At 40.0% G+C, this 26,847-nt stretch overlaps 1 protein-coding gene across 5 annotated transcripts; it reads right to left on the bottom strand.

Annotated features, from left to right (window-relative positions):
- Positions 1-1,950: 1,950 nt before the first annotated feature.
- TBCCD1 (TBCC domain containing 1) lies at positions 1,951-26,047 on the bottom strand. 5 transcript variants are annotated; one of them, XM_054713814.1, is made up of 8 exons: positions 25,978-26,031; positions 23,158-23,536; positions 18,682-18,837; positions 14,823-15,189; positions 11,558-11,744; positions 10,909-11,406; positions 7,080-7,230; positions 1,951-2,019 (listed from the first exon to the last, which is right to left on the bottom strand). In XM_054713814.1, the coding sequence occupies exons 2-7, from the start codon at positions 23,491-23,493 to the stop codon at positions 7,101-7,103; spliced, it is 1,674 nt and encodes a 557-aa protein (XP_054569789.1). In that variant the 5' UTR covers positions 23,494-23,536; positions 25,978-26,031; the 3' UTR covers positions 1,951-2,019; positions 7,080-7,100. The 5 variants fall into 5 exon arrangements, with proteins under 5 accessions (XP_054569789.1, XP_008155791.2, XP_054569790.1 ...); XM_008157569.3 differs by lacking the exon at positions 1,951-2,019 and adding an exon at positions 3,292-4,105 and having other exon boundaries at positions 25,978-26,047; XM_054713815.1 differs by lacking the exon at positions 1,951-2,019 and adding an exon at positions 3,292-4,105 and having other exon boundaries at positions 14,823-14,916.
- Between the last annotated feature and the right edge of the window lie 800 nt (positions 26,048-26,847).

Consider the following 26,847-nt stretch of genomic DNA (forward strand, 5'->3'; position numbering starts at 1 on the left):
CACAGCCCTCCCAGTGACTCGATTTCTCATTCGGGAGAAAAACAAAGCCCCAGCTGGGGAGAAACTGGTCTGTTTGGCAGCGGGAGAGGCTCGAAAGCTGCCTTCTCTCAGAGGTGCGCAGCCATTAATTCGGACACGGAGAAAGCGCCCCTCTTAGGGCGGAGCAGACGAGAAACCAAAGCTTGTCTGCGCCACCCTGAGACTCCGCCCCCTCCAAGCTGAGCACAGAAGCTCTCACAGCGGAGACACTGCTGATCCTCACAGCCAACTGGCTTGGAGATCAATTCCCGCCAGTGATACCAACAATCCCAACCACTCTGAACTCCAGTTTCTGGGGACACGCAGGGGACCCAGACGCCTATGGGACTCTCGGCTGGTAGGAGAGTGAGAGTGACTTTTCTGTCGGTGTGGACGACACCTGATTTCAACCACTCTCATAAGGGACACATTCAAGAGGCAGACTCAGTGAGCACCAAAGCCCTACTGTGTCTCCAGCACAGCAATTCTTCTGTTATAGACACAGCAGGCCCTCACAGCCAATTGGACCGGAGGTCAATTCCTCCCAGTGTACCAACAGCAAGCAGGGCTTTTAACTACACCAAGACTTTCCACTCAGCCCACAAAGGGGAGTACCAAGAGCGACCACCTAGGGTGATTGGGGAAGCTGAGCTACCGGCCCCTATAGGTCACCGACCACACAAAGCCACTCCATCAACACGGGGGCAGCCAAACTGTGGAGACATCGAAGTATGTCACAAGTAGGAGAGATAGATGAAAGCAAACTAATGGACAACACAGTGTTCAGAACCATATTTATAAGGTTACTCAAGAATCTTCTAAAAACCGCTGAGAAACTTGAAGAGACCTTCAAGGACCTTAATGAGAATACCAAAAAAATGGAAAAGGACCAGTCAGAAATTATGCATATACTGTCTGAAATAAAGAATATACAGAGTAGACCACCGCACCCGAAGAGTCAAACCAAAGAGCTGGAATATGAGGAAGAAAAAAACACCCAACCAGAGAGGCGGAAAGAAAGAAGAATCCAAAAGTGTGAGGATAGCATAAGGAGCCTCCGGGATGGCTTTAAGCGTACCAATATCTGAATTTTTGGGGTGCCAGAAGAAGAGAGAGAGCAAGATACTGAAAACTTATTTGAAGAAATAATGACGGAAAGCTTCCCCCACCTGGTGAAAGAAATGGACTTACAAGTTCAGGAAGTGCACAGAACTCCAGACAAGAGGAATCCAAAGAGGACCACACCAAGACACATCATAATTAAAATGCCAAGGGCAAAAGACAAAGAGAGAATCTTACAAGCAGCAAGAGAAAAACAGTTAGTTACCTACAAGGGAGCACCCATATGACTGTCAGCTGATTTCTCAACAGAAACTATGCAGGCCAGAAGGGAATGGCAAGAAATATTCAAAGTGATTAATAGCAAGAACCTACAACCAAGACTACTCTACCCAGCAAAGTTATCATTCAGAATTGAAGGGCAGATAAAGAGCTTCACAGATAAGAAAAAGCTAAAGGAGGTCATCAACACCAAACCAGTATTATATGAAATGCTGAAAGGTATTCTTTAAAAAGAGGAAAAAGAAGAAAAAAGTAAAGATAAAAATTATGAACAACAAATATCTATCAACAAGTGATTCTAAAAATCAAGTGAATTAAAAATCTGAGAAACAGAATAAACTGGTGAACATAATAGAATCAGAGGCATAGGATGGGAGTGGATTGATAATTCTCAGGGGGAAAGGGGTGTCTTGTGTGGGGGGTATGGGAAGAGACTGGACAAAAATCATACACCTATGGATAAGGACAACGGGGGGGAGGGAACCGGGTGATGGGGAGATATGGGGGGAAAAAAGGAGAAACAATTGTAATAATCTGAACAATAAAGATTTATTTAAAAACAAAAAAAAAAAATAAAAATGGTCCTCTTACCCGGCAAATTTGGTTTTCTAGAAAGCAGCCACCTTGAAATCCCAAATATCTTTTTTTTCTTCAATAAAACTTGCAGGAGATGAGTCACAAGGATAAACTCTATTTCTGAACAGCAGTGACATGTTGCAAAGCAACAAAATTTACATAGCTTAAAAGCAATACATGATCTTGTTTGAATAAAAAAAATCACAACAAAGGACATCTTTGTAACAATTAGCAAAAATTTTAACATAAACTGTAAATTAGATAATACTATAGTACCAATGTTAAACTTCTGAAATTTAATCATTGTACTATGACTAGCTAGGTAAGAGAATGTCTGTGTTTTTTATGAAGTACATGCTAATGTATTTAGGAGTAAAGGCCCAAGATGTCTGCAACCTACTCTCAAATCATTGAGCAAAAGAAAGTAATCTATATATATAAAAGACTAATATGCAAAATATCCCTGTGGGAGTTCTATTGCTCACTATGATGTGCGCTGACCACCAGGGGGCAGTGCAGAATGAAGGAAGGCCCCGATTGGCCCTGATTGCCGGCCAGGCCTTAGGACCCCACCTGTGTATGAATTTCGTGCCCTGGGCCTCTAGTAATACTATATAAAGAGTGGTAAAGTGGATGTTGTAAAATGTTTAACACTTGGTAAATCTAAGACAAAAAAATATGTAGGAATTCAGATTCTTACAACTGTTAAGTTGAAAATTTTTTAAACACACACACACACACACACACACACACACACACACACACACAATTCTAATCCACAAGAAAGGGTGCTACATACGTAGCCTGACACAGAAAGCTACTACAGGGACTCTTGAATTTGCAAAGGTTTAGCTAAGCCAGGTGGCATTTCTCTGCAATATCATACTGGGACTTGTTTAGAGAACATGTTGGCATTTAATATACCTCAGACTTTAAGAATGAGATTACATCTTATATATGCTAAAAAGACCACACACACATGAAAAAAACCCCACCTCCATTTTACTTTTCCTGGTCAAGTATATTTTTCTCAAAAGTCCAACTTCCTCATCTTTCTACCAACCAAGTATCCAACAAATATTTTTATAAATGAGATGCCCCAAGATACATTATGGTCAATTCAGAAAATGATAAATGTGCCTTGATATGAGAAACAAAATATTAAGTTATATGTGTAGTTTTGAGAATTTTATAAACTTTAAAGAAATTAATACCATTAAAAAAAAAGAAATTAATACCATTAATTTTATTAACCAATAGCAACTTACAAAATACACTTCTATTACTCCAGTGTTTATTTGATAACACTCTGCTTAGTCACATTTCACCTTAAAATAAAAACTTTGAAAACCTCAATTAGAATTAACAGAGTCCGAGGTTTAATTTTCATTTTAGAAATAAAAGATCAAGCCCTTTTTTTTAATATAATTACTAATTAAATAGTCAATAAGCAGATAAAACAACATTTATCAGCAACCAGATTCATTTTACTAACTTGATAATTGTTTTACATTATCTTAAAGAACACAGCTTTCCCAATCAAATGTAAACTTTATTTTGATATCACAGAATAACATTGGGAACCTTTTCAAAAGTTAAAAGTGAAGCTTAACTTTTTATCAAAAGGAGAAAATTACTTTTTAGAGCTTTGTTTATTGAAAATCTGAAGCAAAAAATGAAAAAAAAAGATTTTACAGTTTCATTAAGTTTCATACTTTAAGGACTAAAATGTCTTTGTATAAAAAACTATCTCTGCTATATTTATATACCAACAATCATACTTTCTTTCCAATTATTTTTTAAGAAAGTAGCTATTTCCTCTTAAATAGTTACAAGGAACTATAGAACTCTTAACACCAGAAAGGCTGAAACCCTTTTATCAGACAAATTAAAATGTGAAGTTAACTTTTAAATCTACATTCAATCACTGTAATATGAACATACATACAATGGGACTGACTTCATCAACTTTTCATTTTGGCATCACAAAGATGAATCTTCTGATATTCTATAAACAGTACATTTATATGGTAGTCATTTTACCTAAAATTCAACTGAAATGGTAATAAATGAGTATAGAATGGAAATCAAGGAAGAGAAAGCCCCAAAGTCATTTAAAGTAGCAAGAGCACCTTCCCAATGAATAGCTTCCATTCATGTTTCCAAGGCCCTGAAGATAAAAGAAAAATTAAAATTAACTGCATTTTCTATTGCCTTCCTGAAAATAATTAGGAAAAAAAACTTGTAATTATAAAATCACATAAATTTTCAAGGTCTGAGATTAATTAGGAGTAATAAAATACATAAAGTTTAAAGATAATTATATTCCTTTTTCTCTGAGGAACACATTAGTTCATAATAAAAAAGAAATTCATACATAAAACCTTAAAAATTAGCAGGTTATGGGGATTAGTTTAAACTAAAATTTTACCCTGTTATAGTTCCCATCCTATATAATAAAAGGCTAATATGCAAATCGACCAAACTGCGGAACGATGGGTCACTATGACATGCACTGACCACCAGGGGCAAACGCTCAATGCAGGAGCTGCCCTCTGGTGGTCAGTGCACTCCCCCTGTGGAAGTGCCACTCAGCCAGAAGCCGGGCTCATGGCTGACAAGCGCAGCAGCAGTGGTGGGAGCCTCTCCAGCTTACGCGGCAGCTCTAAGGACCCCTCAGGGTCCCAGACTGTGAGAGGGCGCAGGCCAGGCTGAGGGACCCCCTCCCCCTCAGTGCATGAATGTTCTGCACCGGGCCTCTAGTTTCCTTATAATCTTCATCAGATTTCCAATTCTTTGTGTGTGTGTTTTTTTTAATTTGGGGGATAGAGAGAAACTTCATCGATTGGCTGCCTCCTGCATGCTCCCTACAGGGGATGGAGCCCACAACCAGGGCATGTGCCCTGACTGGGAATTGAACCAGTGACCTCTTGGTTCATGGACTGATGCTTAACCACTGAGCAACACCAGCCAGGCAGATTTCCAATTCTCAATCTTAGCATTTACTAACTATTGTAAAATTCCTTTTTAATAAAAATAACTTTTAAGAATGCAAACAATATATAAAGTAAACAATAAAGAATTAGTACACAGCTTTAGAAAATAGTTGAGCATTTAGTCAAAAGTTAAACATATGACCTTCCCACTCCTAGGTATATACCCAAGAAAAATAAAAACATTTCTGTACTAAAACTTATACACAAAAGTTCATAGCAGCATTATTCATAATAGCTAAAAAGTGGAAACAACTCAAATGTCCATCAACTGATGAACAGATAAACAAAGTGTGGTATAATCCATATAATGGAGTATTATCCAGTCATAAAAAGGAATGACATGCTACATGGATAAACCTTGAAAACATTATGCTAAGTGAAAAACACCAGTTATAAAGGCCACATGTTATATGACTTCATTTATAAGAAATGTCCAGAGTTGACAAATTAAGAAATATTAGCGGTTGTCAAATACTGGGGGAAGAGAAGATATCCACAGTTGGAGGAATAAGGAGTAACTTGTCTATGCGTATGGGGTTTATTTTTAGGGTGATGAAAATGTTCTGGATTTGTTAAAGGTGACGGTTGTACAAACTTGTGAATATAATAAAAGCTGCTGAATTTTTCACTTTAGAAAGGTGATTTTTATGTAAGTGAATTATAGTTCAATAAAAAATTTTAAATGTTTTCCCTCTCTAGACACCCAGTCTCATTTCTCAAAGACAACTACTGTTAATAATTTATTATCTTTTAGAAATTTTAAGGCATATAATTAGCATATAAATATGTGTGATAATCTTTTCCTTTTTTCAAACATACAAGGGAACATTTTACACACAAATTCATCCTACACCTCCCACCCCTGGCTCAGCGATCATTCAATATCAGCACATTCAGATATATCTCATCCTTTTTAAAGAGCATTCCATGACATGAATGCACCAGTTCATTAGGCATCAGTTCTCTCTTGAGAAGCATGTTGGTTGTTTCCAGTCTACAGCTATTTCAAACATTGCTGCAATGAACATATTTTTTACAGAGATCTTTCCATACATGAGTGTATTTATAAGATAAATCTAAAAAGTGAAATTACTAAGTCAAAGAATACGTGTATTTTTAATTTTGATTTTGCCAAACTATCCTCCAAAGAGGTTGCACAAGTTTACACTTTCCCCAATGGTAAGTGAAATGTCTTGCCAGTGTTGCAAACCATCAGGTTTTTTTAAAAATATATTTTATTGATTTTTTACAGAGAGGAAGGGAGAGGGATAGAGAGCTAGAAACATCGATGCGAGAGAAACATCGACCAGCTGCCTCCTGCACAACCCCCTACCGGGGATGTGCCCGCAACCAAGGTACATGCCCTTGACCGGAATCGAACCTGGGACCTTTCAGTCCGCAGGCCGACGCTCTATCCACTGAGCCAAACCGGTTTCGGCACCATCAGTTTTTTATCATTGCCAATTTGATAGATGAAAAATAGTATCCTATATTTCTTTAAGTGAAAGTGAACATCTTTGTGCTTTGTATTTTTTCTACCTATTTATGTCCTTTGTTTTTCTATTGTCAGTCTTTAAAATGGCAAAGTATACTAATGTCTATAAAAAGAATACTACATATTTGGATTAAATAATTTCCATTAAATTTCTCTCTATCCATCTCCACCTCCATTGAATCTATGATCTCCTAGAGTTCAGAATTCAAATCTTCATTTGGATTAATTCTGGTAACTTATTAAAGCTCATGTGCAATGAACAAAGACCACCTAATTTATTAATCGGTTTGTGTGTGGAGTGATGGGAAAGAGGAAAGATATGTTATGAAGGTGGAATAAAATTCCTAAAGCTATGTATGGGGAAAGCAGTATCTTTGGACAGTACAAATTTTGCCAGGCAAGAGGCAAAAAAGACAAAACTTGGCTATTATGTTTGCCCATAATTCAATAGGTTCCACCTAAGTATTTTGTTGGTCTTCTCACTATAAACTGTGGCAAACATGGGTATGTAAAGGTCTGTATATGCTGATGGGAGTGGTGGAAAAATTTTGGCAACAGCTGGTAACAATATTCTGTGCAGTTTTTTTGTGTGTGTGCTTACAATATTTCCCCAAAGTAATTTGTTTTAAGTCGTCTGTATTATAAATGCCTACCAGTGTTTTGATGTAGGAGTCTTATCCTGCTGCTTGTTTGGAACCTGCTGCAGGGGGCACAAGGCTGTCCAGCTGTTGGAGATGTCCTGTATTAATCAACCACTCATAAAACTTATTCTCCACAAGCACCTGGAACTGCTTCCTTTGATCCCTAAAATTTCAGTTGAGAGCAAAAAGAATGTAAAAACACTAATTTATATTAATTTTACTCCAAGTGATTAGAAAACACGTTAATGGAATAAATGTTAAATTATTTCTAGTTACCCATTTGTTCTCTCCAAATAACTGTTCTGTTCAGTTCTGTACATTAGACCATCACCCCCCAAAATTAATTTAGTCAAATACAATGCCCTCCTTATAAAGAGTTATCAATAATTACATACTTTGTCCTACTGTGGTTATTTATTCAGATATTTACTGAGGACCAAGTGTTCTGACTCATGGGGATAAATGTGCAAAGGAGAAGAGACAAGGTTGCTGTCCAGGAGGGTCTGTACTGTACGACTCCAGAGGGCGCCAGTCACAATGTATCTGTGTAGTCTATGTGCTTTATAGATGTATATTCTAGTAGGGAAGAAATAAAATAAATATATGATATGAACTTAAGTAGTTGTAAATACCTTCAAGAAAAATACAGCAGAGTAAGGGAATGGAGAGTACTGAGAATGCTATTTTAGAAAAAGAATGAACAAAGAAAGCTTCTCTAAAATAACACTTAAGCAGAGGTATGAATGAAGTGATGGATTGAGCAAATAAGTATCTGGATAAAACATTCCAGGCAGAGGAAACAAGAAGTGCAAAAGCTCTAAAGTGAGAGCATATTAATATGATCAAGATAAGAAAGAGAAGAGTAGCTTCTGACAACCAGGAGCTGGCTTAGTACTATCAGTTAGGTCTTAATGTAGCTGTGTTGTTCGTTTGTTGAACATAAACAATTCCACAGAAGATCATTACACAAAACCACTCTGGGATGATAATAGATCAAGGCAAGAACTCGACCACTCCATAATCTTATCTCAGTCCAGACAAAAGACAAAACATTTTGTGGTCCAAACCACAAAAATTACCAAACATTACCCTTTCCTGGCTAATGAGTAATTGCTGCTTCTTTACAATTATAGTTTTAGCTCCACTTTATTCTTCCCGCCTTTAGTACAAAAATTATTAAGCCAAATCATAGAATCTCTTGCTTCCACATAGCATCCAACCCACAACAAAGCCTTGCTTCCTAGAACCCTCCCCCAAATCACCCAACACAAGTCAAAATCCAATAAGTTCTTTTTAACACGTTTCCTGAAATGAAACACAATTCTCTCCCTACTTGCAATGAGTAATAAGACCCAGCTTTGTTCTATATATCCATTCCTGGTGATCTTTGGTCCAAGGACAATGGCTAAGTAATAGCAAGAAAACTATAGCATGGCAGAAGGGGAATAAATGAAGAAAAGAACAGCAGAAGATGAGGCAGGAGGGCTGGTAGTATGGTCAAGATTTTAGATTTTATTCCAGGTATAATGGGAAGTCATTAGAGGGGTCAGAGCAGAAAAATGATACGATCTAATCATTTTTAAAAGACCATGTTGGCAATTTGTTTTCAAATTGATCAATAACTCTTCTGTTTTCCTATATTCCCAAAGTTAAATTGAGTGCTTTTTCTTGTTTGTAGTGTTATCCTGGATCTTACCACCTGAATACACAATGATTCACAGTCAATGTTTATTAAACACTCACCACATGTACATGCTAAGGCCGTGCAACTGCTCGCTATGACGTTCACTGACCACCAGGGGGCATGTGTGCAAGGAAAATCTAGGCATATATATAATAGCTTTCAAACAATAAAATTACCTTAAAAGGATGTTTTCCCAATGATCATTTTTATATAGCATCATTATAAGTATCTATTATATTACATACTAGAGGCCTGGTGAACAAATTCGTGCATGAGTGGGATCCGGCTGGTTCGCCCCATGGGGGCCCATAGGGCTGGGCCAGCGGGGGATGGCGGGAGGAGCCGTAGGCAGTTGGCTGGCTGGCCCCTCCCCTGATCAGGGTGTTGGGGGCCGATCAGGGGCAGGGCTGGCCGGGGGAAGTGGCTGATCGGGGCCTGGATCAGGCTGGTTGGCTGCTGCAGTGCGCGTCATAGCCACGGGTCATTCTGGTCATTCTGCTCTTCCGGTCACTGGGCTTTTATATATATATAGATTACATATCCTATATAATAAAAGCCTAATATGCTAAGTGTCTGTCTGTTCAACCAGTCAAAGTGTAATATGCTAATGATATGCTAAGGCCGCTCAACTGCTCGCTATGATGTGCACTGACCACCACCAGGGGGCAGACGCTCCAACCGGTGGGTTAGCTTTCTGCTGGGGTCCGGCCGATTGGGACTGAGTGGGACGGGCCAAACACGACTTGGAGCCATCCCGCGGTCCCTTCCCAGCTGGGCAACCTCCCACATCCCTCCCTAGCCCCAATCATGCACTGGTGGGGTCCCTCGGCCTGGCCTGTGCCCTCTTGCAATCCGGGATCCCTCAGGGGATGTTGGAGAGCTGCATTCGGCCTGATCCCGCAGGCCAGGCCGAGGGACGCCACTGGTGCACAAATTCGTGCACTGGGCCTCTAGTTATATAACACAATAGTTCCCAGAAAATAATAGACACTAAGAACTCAGGTGCTAGGACTAGGCTGACTAGTTGTGAATTCCAGCTCCTGTGTGACTTTGGGTAAATTACTTAATCTCTTTGTTTCTCAGTTTCTTTTTCTGTAATAGGGTATTGTTATAAAGAATAAATGAGTTAATACATAGAAGGTGCTTAAAAATAGCACTTGTTACATAGTAAGTGCTCCATACATATTACCTGCTATTATGGTCATCATTATTCTATGATATGAGACTGACTAGTTTGTAGTATTATCTTGGTGGCTCAATTTATGATGCAAACCAGGTGAAATGTTGGCGAAAGATAGCAGCATTATCACAATGAATTCCCAGGTAAAGCATGAGTTCTATTAGTGATCTTTATATTTTTGGCATGTAGCAACTGTGTATGGATATATTCAGGGTGGGGCAAAGTAGGATTACAGTTGTGAGTATGCAAAACAATTTATTCTTGTATTATTATTTATTCATTATTGTATTATATTCCATAAAAACTGTAAACCTACTTTTGCTCCACCCTGTATTTCTTTCCCTAAATCCATATCATGAGAACAAAGCCATAAGAATGCATACAGAAAATCCTATGGCTGGATCAAGTCTTTTTTTTTTAATCCTCACCTGAGGATATGTTTGTTTTTTATTGATTCTAGAGGGAGAGGAAGGGAGGGAGAGAGAGAGAGAGAAAGCATGGATTAGGGAAAATTTTGACAAAAACTGGCATTAGTCCATGGACTAGCATAAGGAATAAATCTGCAGTGTGGTGGACCCAGGAAATATGCATTTTTAACAAGCCCTTGGATGATTCTGATGCATGACCAAGCTTGAGAACCACCATCATAGTGTAGAAGAGTAAATTAAAAACTAAAACTAATCCATTTAAGTATAGGATTATGTGGCATATGCTATATATGATCTTTCATTCATATAAGTTTTATATCTGCCAATTAAACTTAAGCTTCTTTGAAAAGGGAAGTCTAATACTTGAGTATCCATTCACTCTCATCTCCCCAAACTGTACCTGAAATACTGACCTGAAAATACAAGCCTTAACTAAAGACATATTTTATATTTTTATTACTTTAGCACAGCTATAAATACATGCAGATTAATTTGCTTTCCATGGAATTTTACATAAAAGACAAAGTATTACTTGTAGAAAATACTTACTTTGTCAAACGAGCCTCCTTCACAGTTTTCTGCCAGATGTGTATTTTCTGTTCTCTATGACCCAGTGCTTTCTGATATGAAGATGGAAGACCCCCAGGTATCTCTGTTGTGTCCCCTTCCATTTCAAAGGGAATAATAAATACATAGAATTCACAAGGTGGTAAGAGTCGGAAGACACTTGTGTCTCTGTTCTCTCTGCACACAATCATTGGATTATCCCAATAGTTAGGCACCGTAGCAAGGCCAGTTTTGGCCATATGGTCCTCCAGCATTGGGTAATGGGTATGAAAAGGGGCAAAAGTTACTGTGTGGTTCCCAGCGAGAATGAGTGGGCGTGTAGGTGTCAAAATGTGAAAGATGCAGCCTGTTGTAGAAGAGATGGACAAACGATGACAAACGGCAATGACTTTAATGTTGTCACAGCTGTGGAGGTGAAGAGCAGTCTGTACAGGGCCAAGAACAAAGGTACTATTTCTGCATTTCTCAATTGTCACAGACCTGAAAAATAAAAAACTGAGGTAAATTCCTGTGAATGAGAATAAGGTAAAAAATATTTGAATACAAAATTATTCTCTGATGGTAAAAAAGAGTTCAATTCTAGTCCAAAGAAAATGTCAAAATATCAGAACACTATGAAGACTGTGCTTACCGTAAGGGAGAGAGCAGATATATAAAAGATTCGTTGCAACGATGAATCTTTACATGTGCCCCCACCAGAGTATCTGAGCTCTTGGCCAGTGTCTGCTTGTAAACCTGGCTCATCACCACCATGCGATGCATCCTAGGGGCCACATGAGTATTACAAGCAATCTTAGCTCTTTTGGTCATCCCTTCAACTATTTAAGAAAAATATAAATGAGATAGTTTCAAATGAAAGAAAAACATCAACCATATGTTGTTATACATTTCTACATGTGTAATGTATATGTCTAAAATTAGATACATATAAGATTTTAAAAATGTTAGATCTGAATATTGGGTAAAAAGGTGTTTGCTGTACTATTCTCTGTACTTTTCTGTATGTTTGCAGTATTTAATAAATTAAAATTTTATAAAAATTTTAAAACTTATAATCCATTCAAGATTGCCTAGATAGAGCTAAGATATTTTTCATGTCTACCCTTCAAATTAAGTAATGTGTCTAAGGTCATATACTAGTAGCTTTGGAGAGCTGAGCCAACTCAAATATCTTCTTCTCTAAGAGACCTTAATTTATCATCCCTACCCTTAAATAATCTCTTTAAATTGCCATAACACTAATACTGAACCTCTCCTAAGTTATTTACCATATCATTTCATGAATTCTTTTTTGGTTTATATCTTTACTCCCAATATCATACTGAAAACACATCTTCCTCTCAAACATAGTGCCTTGAACAAACTGACACTCAAAAAAATCTGTGCAGGTTGTCCTCCTAACACAGTCCTGCTATTATGGGACTGGCTTTTTAGACAGCACTTCCCTGCAAGCCATCAGGACACCCTTGTAAAGAATACTGGCTAAATGTGAAGTATGTTATTCTTTGTCTTTTAAAATAATTCTTATTACCTTATATTAGATAAATAATATGGTTGTTGTAGAAAAATTTTAAGTACAAGTGGCAAAAAAAGATAAAAATTACTTGTTAACCTACTATGTACCATGTTAATATCTACACTAATAAAAGAGAAACATACAAATTAACCATCACTCTGCTACACCAAGCCATGCCCACCAGCCAATCAGGAGTGAGTATGCAAATTAACCCAACCAAGATGGCAGCCAGCCATGGAGCTGGAGCAAGCAGGAGGCTTGGGTTGCCCCGGCAATGGAGGAAGCCAAGCTTCCCACCTGCCCTGGCTGGCCCTGGCCCCCACTCAAGGCTACAAAGTTTCAATTATAGAAGATAAATAAACCCCAACAAAAATGGTGGCAGCCACGGAACTGGAGCTAGCCGGAAGCTTGGGTTGCCCCCGGTGATGAAAGAAGCCAAGCTTCCCGCCCGCCCTGGCCGGCCTTGGCCTCCGCTCAAGGCTACAAAGTTTCAATTATAGAAGATAAATAAATCCTAGATACTTGCTTCCAGCCGACCCTGGCCTCCACTCAAGGAGGCGCTGGGGAAAAAAAAAAAAAAAAGGAGGGGCTGGGACCTTGGGTCGCTGTGGGGTGATCAGGCCAGGATGGGACGGCAGGGGCCGTTGGGGGTAAGCAGACCAGCAGGGGGGCCAGTTGGGGGTGAGCAGGCTGCCAGTGGGGGTCAGTTGGAGGTGATCAGGACGGGTGGGGGCAGTTTGGAGTGAGCAGGCCAGTGGGGAGGGAAAGTGGGGGCAAGCAGGCCAGCAGTTGGGGGTGATCAGGCTGGCAGGGGGGCTTTTGGGGGTGAGCAGGCCGGCAGCGGGGGCAGTTTGGGGCGAGCAGGCCGGCAGGCAGAGTGGTTAGGGGCAATCAGGCAGGCAGGCAGGCGGGCGGCTAGAGCCAGCAGTCCCGGATTGTGAGAGGGATGTCCGACTGCCGATTTAGGCCCGATCCCTGTAAACCAGCAGTAGGACATCCTTTGAGGGGTCCCAGATTGGAGAGGGTGCAGGCTGGGCTGAGGGACACCCTCCCCCCCGTGCATGAATTTCGTGCACCAGGCCACTAGTCTATATAATAAAAGCCTAAGCAACCGTTACGATGCAACGACCAGAACAACTGGTCGCTATGATGTGCACTGACCACCAGGGGGTTGATGCTCAATGCAGGAGCTGCTCCCTGGTGGTCAGTGTGTTCCCACAAGGGGAGTGCTGCTCAGTCAGAAGCTGAGCTCATGGCTGGCGAGTGCAGTGGCAGTGGCAGGAGCCTCTCCTGCCTCCACAGCAGCGCTAAGGAGCAGCGAGCCGAGTGGTAAGGAGCGAGGGGTCCTGGACTGCGAGAGGGCACAGGCTGGGCTGAGGGACACCCTCCTCCCCCAGTGCATGAATTTCGTGCACCAGGCCTCTAGTATAATCCTAAGAGGTTAGATATCTTTTTTTTTCTACTAGTCTCTACTCTAACATTTAAAAATTTATTTGCACCTATATTCTTTCATCAACATTAAGAATTATGTAATATCTCTTATGTATTTATGGGAGACTTACATATCTGAGAGTCTCTGATCTCATACTAAAGCAATAGCTCAGTTGAATATAGAATTCTTAGATCACTGTTTTTGCTCCATGTTCTGTAGTTGTTGATCAACCATTGTTTACATTATACAAATTTGAAACAAAACTGATTTTTTTCTTATATTTGTTGCACAGAACCTATTTTCTCTTTATCTTTAAAATTCAGAGATTATGAAAGTATATTCTAGGTGTTTTTTTCATTAATTTTGTCTGACATTTGCCTGAATATAGGCACTTACTTCTCTTAAAACTTATACCTGGGCCCCAAGAAGTCACATGGCACCTGAACCTATCCCTTTAACCATCGCTGGACTATTGAAAATAGATAACGGATGCAACCAAAGCCAGATTCTATGATAAATTTAAATTTCCAATTTAGAGATATCTAGTCTGCTTGTGTCTGTAGAGCTAAAAAGGACCTGCGGTTGTATAACTGCAGAATGGCCAAATTCTGCCGTGGTGCATAATAGGAAGACCTGAAGCAAATGAGCCTATGAGTATGAGAGGAAGAAAGAGTTGAAAAGAGAAAAGCAGAGCAAAAAGAGGACTAACTGAAGTTGGAGTTTCTGTTAACTGAAGTCAAAATGACCTGGACTAATAAATCTTGTGAGACTATTGCTGCCTTGAAAGAAAAAGACATATATTCAGAAGAAAAATGCTCCTCTTTTCGCTTTTATAGTAGCAATATTTTTTAGGTCTTCTACGTTAGATGTGTGATCATTAATACATCAGAAAACCCTAAGTTCTCTAAGTTGTCATTCAAATTTAATATAGATTAAAGTATTAAATACCTTGGTGAGCCCAAGCCAATTTCTTTCCAGACTTGAGGCAAGCAGAGGTACCAAAAGGATTCCCAGTCAAACAGGCTCTCAACCAGGCTTCCAGCTTATGGAAAGAAAAGGTCTTAGAAATCTTTGAGAAGCCACTTTCTGCATGTAGTGGTTGCCACAGTGCAAGCTCATGAAGTGGGTATATCTTCCTGGTTCTCCTCACTGCACCTTCAATAAGAAAGCTGAGTGCCACCACAGCTTCTCTAGAGACTAGACTACTATTAGTCGAATGAGATGATGCAGTGAGTTGTTCTGGATCTAAAAGCAGCTCAAGGAGATCTGACAGATGATCATAGACAAACGTTTGGTGACTGTAATCATTCCAGTTCTAAAAAACATTAAAAAAAACACTTAACAGAATAAAGAGATTCTATTAAGACCTGAAACTTTTATACTTCAGTTATTTTGTATTTCTACTTTGCCTCATCCTCAACAAAGAATTTAAGGTGCCAAATAAACCTTGTAAGACTTTGTGTGTGTGATAGGTACAAACAGATTCTCTCTCCACCTTAACCAATTCAAAATACTAATAGTTAACCCTTAGTGTGTGCCAAGCATTAAGTATTACACAAAATTTAACATATTTAATCCTAACAACAATCTTAAAATAGCCCATTTTACAGATGAGGAAATAAGAGATATAGAAAAGTTAAAAAGCCCTGGCTGGTATGGCTCAGTTGGCTGGAGCCATATACCCCATATACCAAAAGGTGGCAAGTTCAATTCCAGTCAGGCATATACCCAGGTTAAGAGTTCTATCTCCAGTTTAGGAACATGTGAGAGGCAACCAATCCATGTTTCTCTCTCACATCAATGTTTCTCTCCCTCCCTTCCTCTTTCTAAGACCAATGAAAAAATTTTTTAAATGTTAAAAAACTCACCCAAGGTCACACAGCTAGTAAATACTCTAAAAGTTTCAGATCAAACATAAAAATAACCACCTTGAAATCCATTCAATGAAGCATTGGGTTTCTTCAGTTACCTACTCAAATTATAAAATATTTTAAATTCCACTGGATGAAACAAGGCAACTAATCTTACAGTAACTAAATTTGAGAAGCTATAACTTTGGGAATAAGCTTTGAGTTAGCAGATGTCCCAATGAAGTGGCTTATTCATTTGACAGATTTTTTTTTGTGTGTGTGTGATACAAGCAGTGTTAAGTGATGAATTATAAAAACTGAATAAGACATAGTTCCTGCTCTCAAGGAACTCAGAGTCTATGAGTGAAAAGACAATATAAAAAAATAATCATAACACAATGAGATAAGACCTGTAGCAAAGATCTGTAAAGATGTTCTATGAGTATGAGAAAAATGAATTCCACTTGGGGAAAAAAAAATCATAGTGGGTGCAATGTGAACAGATTCTTGATTGATGTTGTTAGGCAAACAGACAAGGAAAAAAGGCACTTGAGCATAGGAAACAGCATATGCCAAGGCCCATAGAAGTAAAATAACCTGCTGTGTTCAAAGAACTGGAAATTCTGGGTGAGGTGAAGAAAGCATGCTGGGAAGTGACAGGTTAAAAAAAAAAGTTAAAATACTAGCCAAGACCAATCATGAAAGGCGTTGTGTAAAACATTAAGACATCTGGGCTTTATTTTGTGTGCCATGGACTTAAACCTATTTTCTCAATAGCTATACCATTTTTTTTTTTTCTTTTTCATAAACTCTCATTTGGATGCCAAAGGACATATCGAAGCAGGGCTATCCACAGCCTCACTTGTTCTTCCTCCCTTCTGTTGCACCCCCCTCCCCTATAGTAGGCACTGTGGTGGTTCCATAGAGTACAATACGAAAACGCCAATGACAATGAGAATTCACTGATGGAGTTTGTATAGAAGTGAGATATAATCCTTTTGCATTTGAGAAATTCCAGTATAGTGGGTGGACTGTAGACTAACAGCAGGGTGACAAAGTAGGACCTAATTATAGAAATTAAGCGCCCCCCCCGCCCCCAAAGGGCATTAAGGCCTATATAAAAGGAAGAAAAGGGACAGACTTTTAAACAGTTATTTGGAGGCACAATCAGTAAGACGATAACTAAAGAGGTATGGGTGATGAGAGAGAGAACATGGGTGGCTGGTGGACTTTCACTGGCATGGGGAATACAAATTAATTCAAGAAAGGGTGATTGAACTGTAGGGACACACAATCATCTCCAAAACTGCATACAGGTAGGTCTCATCCGAACTATAACTGGAAAGCCATCTTGAACCTGGTTCTTTCTCAGGGGCCAGTGTCACGCTGCATGTCTGTTCCATTCTCTTCTTTTCCTCTGATTACCTCAGAGTTTCTAATCCCTCATAACTCCAGGTCAATCATGAATTTAATGACTATTCTGGTCCCAATGCCACATGAGCTGTCAACTGAAGCACCCATCACCAACTGGTTTTCTTTGGTTCCTGGGAATACTGATTAGGCCAGGTCATCATTTCAAATCAGACCAATTTTAAATACATACCAATGAATTGGCTACTCTAGTCAAGTGTCCATACCTAGTCTAATCAGTTGTTGGGAGAGGTCACACTATAGCACAAACTAGAATCACCACTTACTGGTGTGCAATAAATCTCAAGCTAATATATTACTGAATTCTCACAGCCATTAAGAAATAGGCATTATCACCCCCACTTGGAGAAGAGAAGCCTAGAAAAATTAACTGAATTGCCTAAAATCATGTGATATTAAGTGGCAAAACCAGATTTTACTAGTAATACAGGCTTCTTAGTTCAAAACACCATCTCTAAATGGTGCTCATTCAGCAGGAACTATGATCTCTATGGTGTGGAAATAGCAGGCAATGGTTGGCATTTCTAATACATCTGGACTTGCACATTCTGAATTTAAAGTAGAGATAGGGCATCTTATGTCAAGAGAGAAATCTAGAATGGAGAAAAACTTAGGACCACTGAGATATATGAAGTCATGGGGAGAAAAAGAATTATGCTGAATAACTATGTCAAATGAGAAGACAAAATTTGCAGAATCCTAAGCAACAATGGCTTGTTAGGGCCAGAGGGAAAGAGGCTCATGAAAAGTGAGAAGAAGTGAAGCAGAACTAGGAGGCAATATCATCATGAAATATAAGAGTGAACAGATTTCTTTGAAAAAGGAGATTAATGAGCCTGCACACGATAAAAATATTGAGATCTACACTTAAGGTTTTAAAAAATACTTTTACATAAACAGATAAAAACTTTTTTTATAAAAACAGAAAGAAGAAATAAGATTTTCTAAAATTCACAATGTGAGACAGTTAACCATTTGTACACCATAAGAGTCTATAAATGCAAGTGGCGGACCTTTTTTAATTAAATTCAAAATATCCTGGCAGTTAACTGGTTAAATTTAACTTCTAGAATATCACATCACAAATAATTACTTAAGCATGCTGAGCTTAAGTATACTTAAGCATATTACCTAAACATAAGATATTTTTAGAATTTTTTTCAGTAGATTTCAACAGACTATGTAAACACTCCACCTTTTTATTTATCCTTAGTCAAATAAGCAGATTCAAATTCATTAACATTTTCGAAAATGGGAATGCTAATAAGAGTACAGTGAATGATATGCCTGAAAAACATGTGATTTTTGTGTCAATGAAGGAACTGAAGTCACTTCTCTATTTTAAGATTGCACACCTTGATTTTGTTTTATAATTTGGAAAAAAAAGTGAAAAGCAAAGCAAAACAAAACAAGCCAGAAAATCAATGGCTTTTATAAGTAATCACAACATAATTTTTAATGAAGGCAAACAATTTCTCTTACAAACAATCTCCCTTTCAGAGAAAGACACCAAAATTAAACAGTACCTTATTATGACAACTGGATTTTTCTGTCAGGTCAGGAGATTGAGATCTGTTTCTGGGACTAGGCCACTCTTCTCCAATCAAAGATGTCCTCAGGGAGACTTTATTTAACTGTTGTATGTATAAGAAGAGCAGAAATTGTAGGGTGTCCACTGAAAGCTGTCCAAGAAAAAAAATAAATGATGAACACAGGTCCTAAAACCATATCAATCACTAGGTTTACAACTAAACAGACATAGTAAAAAAAATTCACAACAGTTTGCTGATCCTAGGAAGACAAATGTAGAAACATCGCTAGCATTTGCTATGTATGTCTCTCATATACAGATGTAGCAGTGTCTAAATCTAATTAAACTGGAGTCACCTTCTTGGAAAGCTGTGTAGCATCTATGGTCAGACATTCTCTCCCAAAACTTATGAAGAAAAATGAAGTACATACTTTTTAAAAGTATATTATTGCAGAAGTTTAAAATTACAGTTAAAAAAACACCTTAGCAAAAATGAATAAATAGATTGATAGATAAAACAAAGGAAGACACAGAGGTCAGTTAACCTAAGGCTCACATACAGACTTATTAAGAAAGTTTAGGATATCAGTGCAACATCTAAAATTGTATGTAATCTTTTTGTGCATGTACATTTTGTAGGGAGCAGGCCTCAGGTTTTCATCAAATTCTTAAAGGGATGTTTGTTTGACTTAAAAAAGCAACCAGGGCTGGTCTGATAGATGTTTATAAGTGATTTCTTATTTGAAGGGTGTGGTTTGAAACAGCTTTTGAAGCTCATGATTATCCTCATATATGCATTTCCATACACATACAGGAGAGGCAAAAAAGTAAAGTAATACACCTGGCTAAAAATACTTATGTTTACCCTGATTCCCAACCTGGCTAAAAATTGCTATTGCTAAGGAACTGAAGAAAAATCGAGGTGAGAGAGACACATTGACTGGTTGCCTCCCACACAAACCTGGACCCAGAAGCAAACATGCAACCCAGGTATGTGCCCTTGACGGAGACCCTTCGGTGCATGGTGACACTAACCACTTAGCTCCACCGGCCAGGGCAAACATTTTTTATTTTCCTAATTAAATTATCTGAGATAACTGTAGATTCACATGCAGTTGTAAGAACTCAAAGAGAAATCCCATGTACACTTTACCCAGTTTCCCATCTTGCAAAACTATAGTAAAATATTACAACTAGGATATTAACATTGATAGTCAAGATACAGAATACTTCCACCAATGCAGAATCCCTCATGTTGTCCTTTTATAGCCATACTCACGCCTCTCCCACTCTCACCCCCACTTCCTTAATCCCTGACAACCACTTATTTGTTCTCTATCTCTATAATTTTGTCATTTCAAGAATATTATATAAACAGAATCATATAGTATGTACACATGACGGACTGGCTTTTTAAAATCAGCATAATTCCCTAACTTTATATATATTTCCATTAACTATTTGTTATATTGTCATTATTCTTTCATATACCTGCCTCCCCAGGGGACTACAAGATCCTTCTCTTTTTCATTTTTATATTCCTAATAAGAATAGAATGTGGCACATAGTAAGCACTCAAAAAATTTGGAGTTTTTGTTCATCTCTGTATCTATAGTATCCTCTACTAGGGCTAGCATATAGTAGGCACTCAATAAATGTTTGATTAATGAATAATCGTAATGCCCTTCCTCTCTTGGTTGCTTGCCAAACTTCTTTTCAATCCTCAAAACCTTGCTTAGATATTACCCTATGTGCAAAGACTGGCTAGATGCTAAATAAATACCTTTTCTTTTCTTCCTGGGCACACAATTAGATGGCATTTTCCAGTCTACTTTCAAGCCTCCCCAAAACTCTCCCCCCCAAAAAGTAAAAATAGAAGAGAAAGACTGTGAGGTCCCAGTGGGGAAGGATGTGGCAAATCCTACCTAATAAAAGAGTAATATGCAAATTGACCATACCTTTGTTACACCCACAAGCCATGCCCACCAGCCAATCAAAGCGAGTATGCAAATAAACCCAACCAAGATGGCTACAGCCACAGAGAGCAAGGATTCCCAGGCAACGGAGGAAGCCAAGCTTTCTGCCTGCCCTTGCTGGCCTAAGCCTCCACTCAAGCTACAAAGTTTCAATTATAGAAGGTAAACAAATCCAAACAGAAATGGCGGCAGCCACGGAACTGGAGAAAGCAGGCCAGGGTTGCCCCCCGCAACGGAGGAAGCCAAGCTTTCCACGTGCCCTGGCTGGCCTAGGCCTCCACTTCAGGCTACAAAGTTTCAATTATAGAAGGTGAATTAACCCCAACAGAAATGGCTGCCGGCCACGGAGTGAGCAGGAGGCTTGGCTCTGCTCCAGTCTACAAAGTTTCAATTGTAGAAGGTAAATAAATTCCAGATACCGGGGCCTCCGCTTGGGTCACCAGGGGGTGTGGGAGGCCTGCAAACCACCACAGGCCCCTCACTCAGGCCGCCCCACGCCCCACACCCCAAGGGAACCTCCATCCTGATCCAGGACACCCTTCAGGGCAAACCAGCTGGCCCCCACCTCTGCACCAGGCCTCTGTCCTATCTAATAAAAGAGTAATATGCAGATTGACTAAACACACAATATGGCTGCCCCCATGTGGTCAAAGATCCTGTCCCCATGTGGACACAAGATGGCCACCACAAGATGGCCAGCAGGGGAGGGCAGTTGGGAGGCACCAGGTCTGCAAGGGAGGGCAGCTGAGAGGGACCAGGCCTGCAAGGGAGGGCAGTTAGGGGTGACCAGGCCGGCAGAGGAGGGAAGTTGGGAGCAAACAGGTTGGCAGGGGAGCAGTTAGGCATCAATCAGGCTGGCAGCGGAATGTTTTTGGGGGGTGATCAGGCTGGCAGGCAGGAGCAGTTAGGGGCAATCAGAAAGGCAGGCAGGCGAGCAGTTGGGAGCCAGCAGTCCTGGATTGTGAGAGGGATGTCCGACTGCCCGTTTAGGCCCAATCCCACCAGGATCGGGCCTAAACGGGCAGTTGGACATCCCTCGAGGGGTCCCATATTGGAGAGGGTGCAGGCTGGCCTGAGGGACACCCCCTCCCCACCGTGCACGAATTTCGTGCACCGGGCCTCTAGTTGTATTATATTTGCAAATGTTCACTTCCCTATCCTTCAAGAGGTTTATACGAACCATGGGATTTTCCTTACTTCCTGTGAGGTAGTTTACTTGCCCCCTTCGTTGATTTTAGGCATGGACATAAGACAAAACTTTAGCCAATGGAATGAAAGTAGTCATAGTGTATGTTACACATGAGTTTCCTCCTTTGTTGCTCTTCCCTCTGTCACAAGAATAGAAGAGCTACCCAGAAGCTGTTTCTTCAGCGTGGGTCCTCAAATAAGAACAGAGAGCCAAGCCACAGCCTGGAAGAGAGCCATAGCTAAGATGTAGTCTACATGTAAAATAAGCAAGAAAAAAAAACCTTTGTTACTGTAAGCCACTAGAATGCCATTTTTGCTTGTTTGTTTTTAACCACGGTAAAGCTGACTAATATAATAATGGCTCCAAAAGATAGAAGAAGCCTGGGTCCCTGAGTCATTGCTTGGACAACAAAAGCCTACAGATGCTGTGTTGCATAAATGAGAGATAAACTGTTATTGTGCAAGCCATTGAAATGCTGGATTGCTTGCTACTGTAACTAGCCCATTCTGATTAATATACTTTCTCTGTGAAGTCCTTCCTGATCATCAGAATCAATCATTCTCTTCTCTATTCTATTTCTGTATGTTATGTATACTTTTAATTATTGTACATTCCACACCATTAAATAGCACTTTTTTACATACCAGCTTTCCCTACTAGTCCATGAGCTCCATGAAGCCATGAAAGCAGAGATGCTGTTCTAATCTTTGAATTCCAGCACATAGCAGATGATCACTTTAAAAGTCAGGTGGTTCATATCAGCACTCATTGACCTCAAAATACTTTTTTTTAGAAGATGTTTTTATTGATTTCAGAGAGAGAAAGGGTGAAGAGAGAGATAGAAACATCAATGATAAGAGAGAATCATTGATCAGCTGCCTCCTGCACACTCCACACTGGGGATCGAGCCCCAACCCAGGCATGTGACCGGGAATCGAACTATGACCTCCTGGTTCATGGGTTGACGCTCAATCACTGAGCTACACCAACCGGGCCACCTTTTCAAGTCAATGAAAATATTTCCCTCTTTCAATTACAGGGTTCCTGTAACATTGCTTTGGAAGCAGGTGAATACGGATTGCTAACTAAGGACTAATTCATTAAGTACTGCCAAATTGGTTTTTAAAAACTTCAAAAACCCAAAGGGCCCTTTGGGATTCAATGGTCATTAACCTAAAAAACCCCACATATTATACAGCTAGTATATACATTAAAAACTTAAAAATAAAATACTTTAATTTAAAAATTAAAAGTTAAAAAGTTTATTTCCCAAAGTAATTAAACACACATATATATAAAGCCATACCTGATTTCTCTGCCTTTCGACTTCATCCTCAGATGTGCAGTTGGATAGAATCTCAGACCATTCCAGGCGCTCTTCCGCTGTCTTCACTGCAAGACTATCAAATATTTCAAAGTAAAGCCACGCCAGATCCTTAGCCAACTGCAGCTTCCCACATGCAATGTGCCTCCACGTTGGCCAGTACAGGCGTGGGTAAGCTCCCTCTGTGGCCCGGGTTCGCACATAGGTGGATATCTTCCTGAGGTAGTGAAGACTGAACTTGGATGGAGGGGGGACCTGTAAGGCGCCCACTATAAAGGGTTCTGCTTTCACCCAGAGGAGAACTCCGGACTGATCCATATTATCTCTAAGGACATCTGTGTAAAAAGGCTTCTTTGCATACCTAGGAAACAAAATTTCTTCACAAATCGACTTGAAACAAAACTCCTTATACATTTTTTGTAAGGTGACCCCTCTCCTGAACTGTTTTTAAATGTACTCTATCATTTTAAAAAGCAGATCTAGATCATCAAGAGCAGAATGAATTTATTTCAGTTCTCATTACAATCTATTTGAACAAGAAAAATTTTGTGATAAAACAAAATTATTTTATTTGAATTGTTCAAAGTGGTTGTTTTAGGAAGAGTGTATAAATGCATAAGGTATGAGTTGGAAGAAAAGAAGGAATGGGAAAAAGAGTCATCCTATCACAAGAAATCTTGCTCTACCCTGAAGAGGAACACTAGTCAAAATTAAGGGAATAAAACTTCAGAGTCAAATCACTTACACATAAGGATGGTTGTTTAAAGATTTAAATGTGTTAGCTGACCATATATATAAGCTCAATATGAAACACTAACACAAGATGGCACACAAGAATGCTCATGTAAATGTAGGTTGCTAAAATAGATCAAGGAGAGTTAAAGCTATTCTCGGTAAAAGGTATAACCTATCATGTTCAGGTGCAATATTTTTAGATTTTGTTTGTTGTTTCTTTGTTATAACAATATATGACTTTTATAGACTATTTATAAAGTATCTAAAAATAGAAAAGGAGAAAATCATCCACAGTCCCACCACCAAAGAAACTAGTTAATATTTTACTGTACTCACTTTTCTGTTTTTTCTAGACTGGATGTTAATTTTAAATTTTTATAGTTGTGATAACACCATATACATAATTCCCAATTATTTTAAAAGCTTCATAACACTCTACATAAATGTACCCCAGCTTATTCAACTCTTCTGTCTTTAGACATTTAATAGGTTTAAAACTTTTCACAAAAACAAGATAGGCAAAATATTGATCTCTGTTAAAGATGGGTCATGAGCACATGGGGGTCATTTACCTAATCTACCGTTGTGTATGTTAAAAATTTCCTAAAAAGTTTAAATATTTTCACTACCATAAATAATGCTACAATACCACCTTTCTGCATTAGGATTATTTCCCAAAGAAAATTTTCCGATGTGCATTTGTGAAATGAAGTAACTGACATTTCTGAGGCTCCTGACATATAGTTCCATTGCTTTCCCAAATGATTGTATCAAGTTGTACCCTCACTTGGCCCACGGTATTCTCTTCACTGAGTACTCTTTGCACTAAGTAACATCACTTTAAAAAACCTTCCTTATGTAACTGATGAAAAAAGTTTTGTTACTATATTTTGCATTTGATTCTAAGAAAATTGTGCTTCTTTGGGGAATTATATGTTCAAAAAATAACTGACATCAATTGATTGCTTACTATGTGTCAGCTAGATAGCATGCTAAATATTTTTCGCACTTCACCTGTTTTCATCTTCACAACCAGTTGGAGATTCGTATGATTATCCCATTTTTAGATGAAAAAAAAAAAAATGGAGGCTTAGCAAAGTTAAGGGACTTATCCAAAGTCACATACTTAAATTGGCACAGTCCCTGATTACAATTCAAGTCTGTCTGACTTGAGAACAGTGTTGCTTACAGTTGTACTTCAAGAACCCAGTTTTGAGGAAATCTCTGGAAAATGGAAGTGGAGCCAGAAGAGAAATACCAGAACGAATGGCTTTAGATGTGAGACCATATAAAGCCATGTTCCAAGTGAAGGAACATAGGAGCTGGAACCCAAAGGGCAGGCGTGAGAGGGTAAATGGCAGCCGTTTTCGAAGATGACAATGGTCTGGCATCGTTCTGAATAAAACCAGACCATGAAAGTTACGTGAGGAAGACAGTTCCCCCCAGAATGGAGACAAGCTGCTCTGCGAGGTTCTGAGCTCCTGAGTCTCAAGTGTGCAGATCCTGGAGATGAACCTTCTATGTTAAGTCCGGGACTCGAGAGGGCTAAATTCGTAAACATAAACTGTCATTATCATTGTTATTACTGATCAGAGCGTGCTGACTTTCCCAGCAGCTATGACCTGCCCACAGCTCTGTGGGCAACAGAGAACGTCCCAGTCCCGGGTGGAAAGGCTCGATACCAGAAAGCGGTGGGTCTGACCCCGGGTCCCAGCATCCAGGCGGCGTATTAGCCGCCGACAAACCTAAACTGGGGCTCTTTCCCGCTTCAAAAACTACCCCCCGGGCGCGCTGGGATTAGGGTTTTTTTTTTTTTTCGGGTGGGGAGATCAGAGGGTGGCCCCGGGCGGTCCTCCGGAGCCTTCGCCGTCACCTCGGATGCCGTCCGGGGTTGGAAGCGGCGTGGGCCGCCCGAGCGCTCCAACCACACTTCAGGACAGAGAAGACCCTGTAGACCGGGTCCGTAGACGACCGAGACCGGGTGAGTGCGAAGGCAGCCTCCCCATTGGGGGCCTGAAGCGTAACAGACCCCCACTCCCTCCCCGGCGCCGGTCCAAGCGCCGTTACCTGCACAGGCGGGCTCCGCTCCGCCGCTCCTCGGTGCGCCGCCGCGCCCGCTCGCCGACCGGCCCGCCCCTCGCCCGCCGCCGCACACACCGCGCAAGCGCGAGGCCTCTCACCACCGAGAACCGGAGGACCGTATACTAGAGCGGCCGACCACTGCTCAGAGGTCAGGAAAATTTGGCGGAGGCTAGTAAGCTCCCTGGATGCTGGGGCCTGGAGCCATACCCGGCCGCTTTGTGTTATCGAGTCTTTCCACTCAGGGGACTAGGAAGTTTTCTGTTGCTTCACAGAACTGTGGGCAGGCAATAGCTGCTGGAAAGGTCACCACGCTTTGATCAGTAATAATAACAACGAGAATGACAGCTTACATGTTAGAGTGCTTACTCTAGGTGGCCACTGTGTAAAGCACCTTTATGTGTATTATCTCGGTTTTCCCATAGAACCCTTTGGGTTAAGTACATTTGTTTTATTGACGAGAAAACTAGGGAGTAGAGGAGTGACTAATACACCCCTAAGGTCACACAACAAGACTCGAGCCAAGATACAAACCCAGGCCTTCATGAAGCTTTTTTGGATTCCACCCAGCAGTAGACATCGCTCCTTTTAAACCTCCATTTCATGATTTTTAGCCATTTTCTACTTTCGCAGTTCGTTTACGGTCTCTCTAGGTGTGGAAGATACAACGGTTAAAAAAAAAAATGCATTTAGCTCCTCTTTTATGTAGCCTTTCTCCCCTAGTAGGCATCTTCCTGGAGGCATAACCTTACCTTTCTCTTAACTCTGTGTGAGTCAAGGAGTAAAGAGCAGGCTGCCCCACTATAGCTCAGTGACCTTGAGCAGATTCTCTCTAGGCCTTTGTTTTCTGCAACAGCA

The sequence above is a fragment of the Eptesicus fuscus genome, chromosome 3 (genome assembly GCF_027574615.1).
Source record: "Eptesicus fuscus isolate TK198812 chromosome 3, DD_ASM_mEF_20220401, whole genome shotgun sequence".
Classification (NCBI taxonomy): domain Eukaryota; kingdom Metazoa; phylum Chordata; class Mammalia; order Chiroptera; family Vespertilionidae; genus Eptesicus; species Eptesicus fuscus.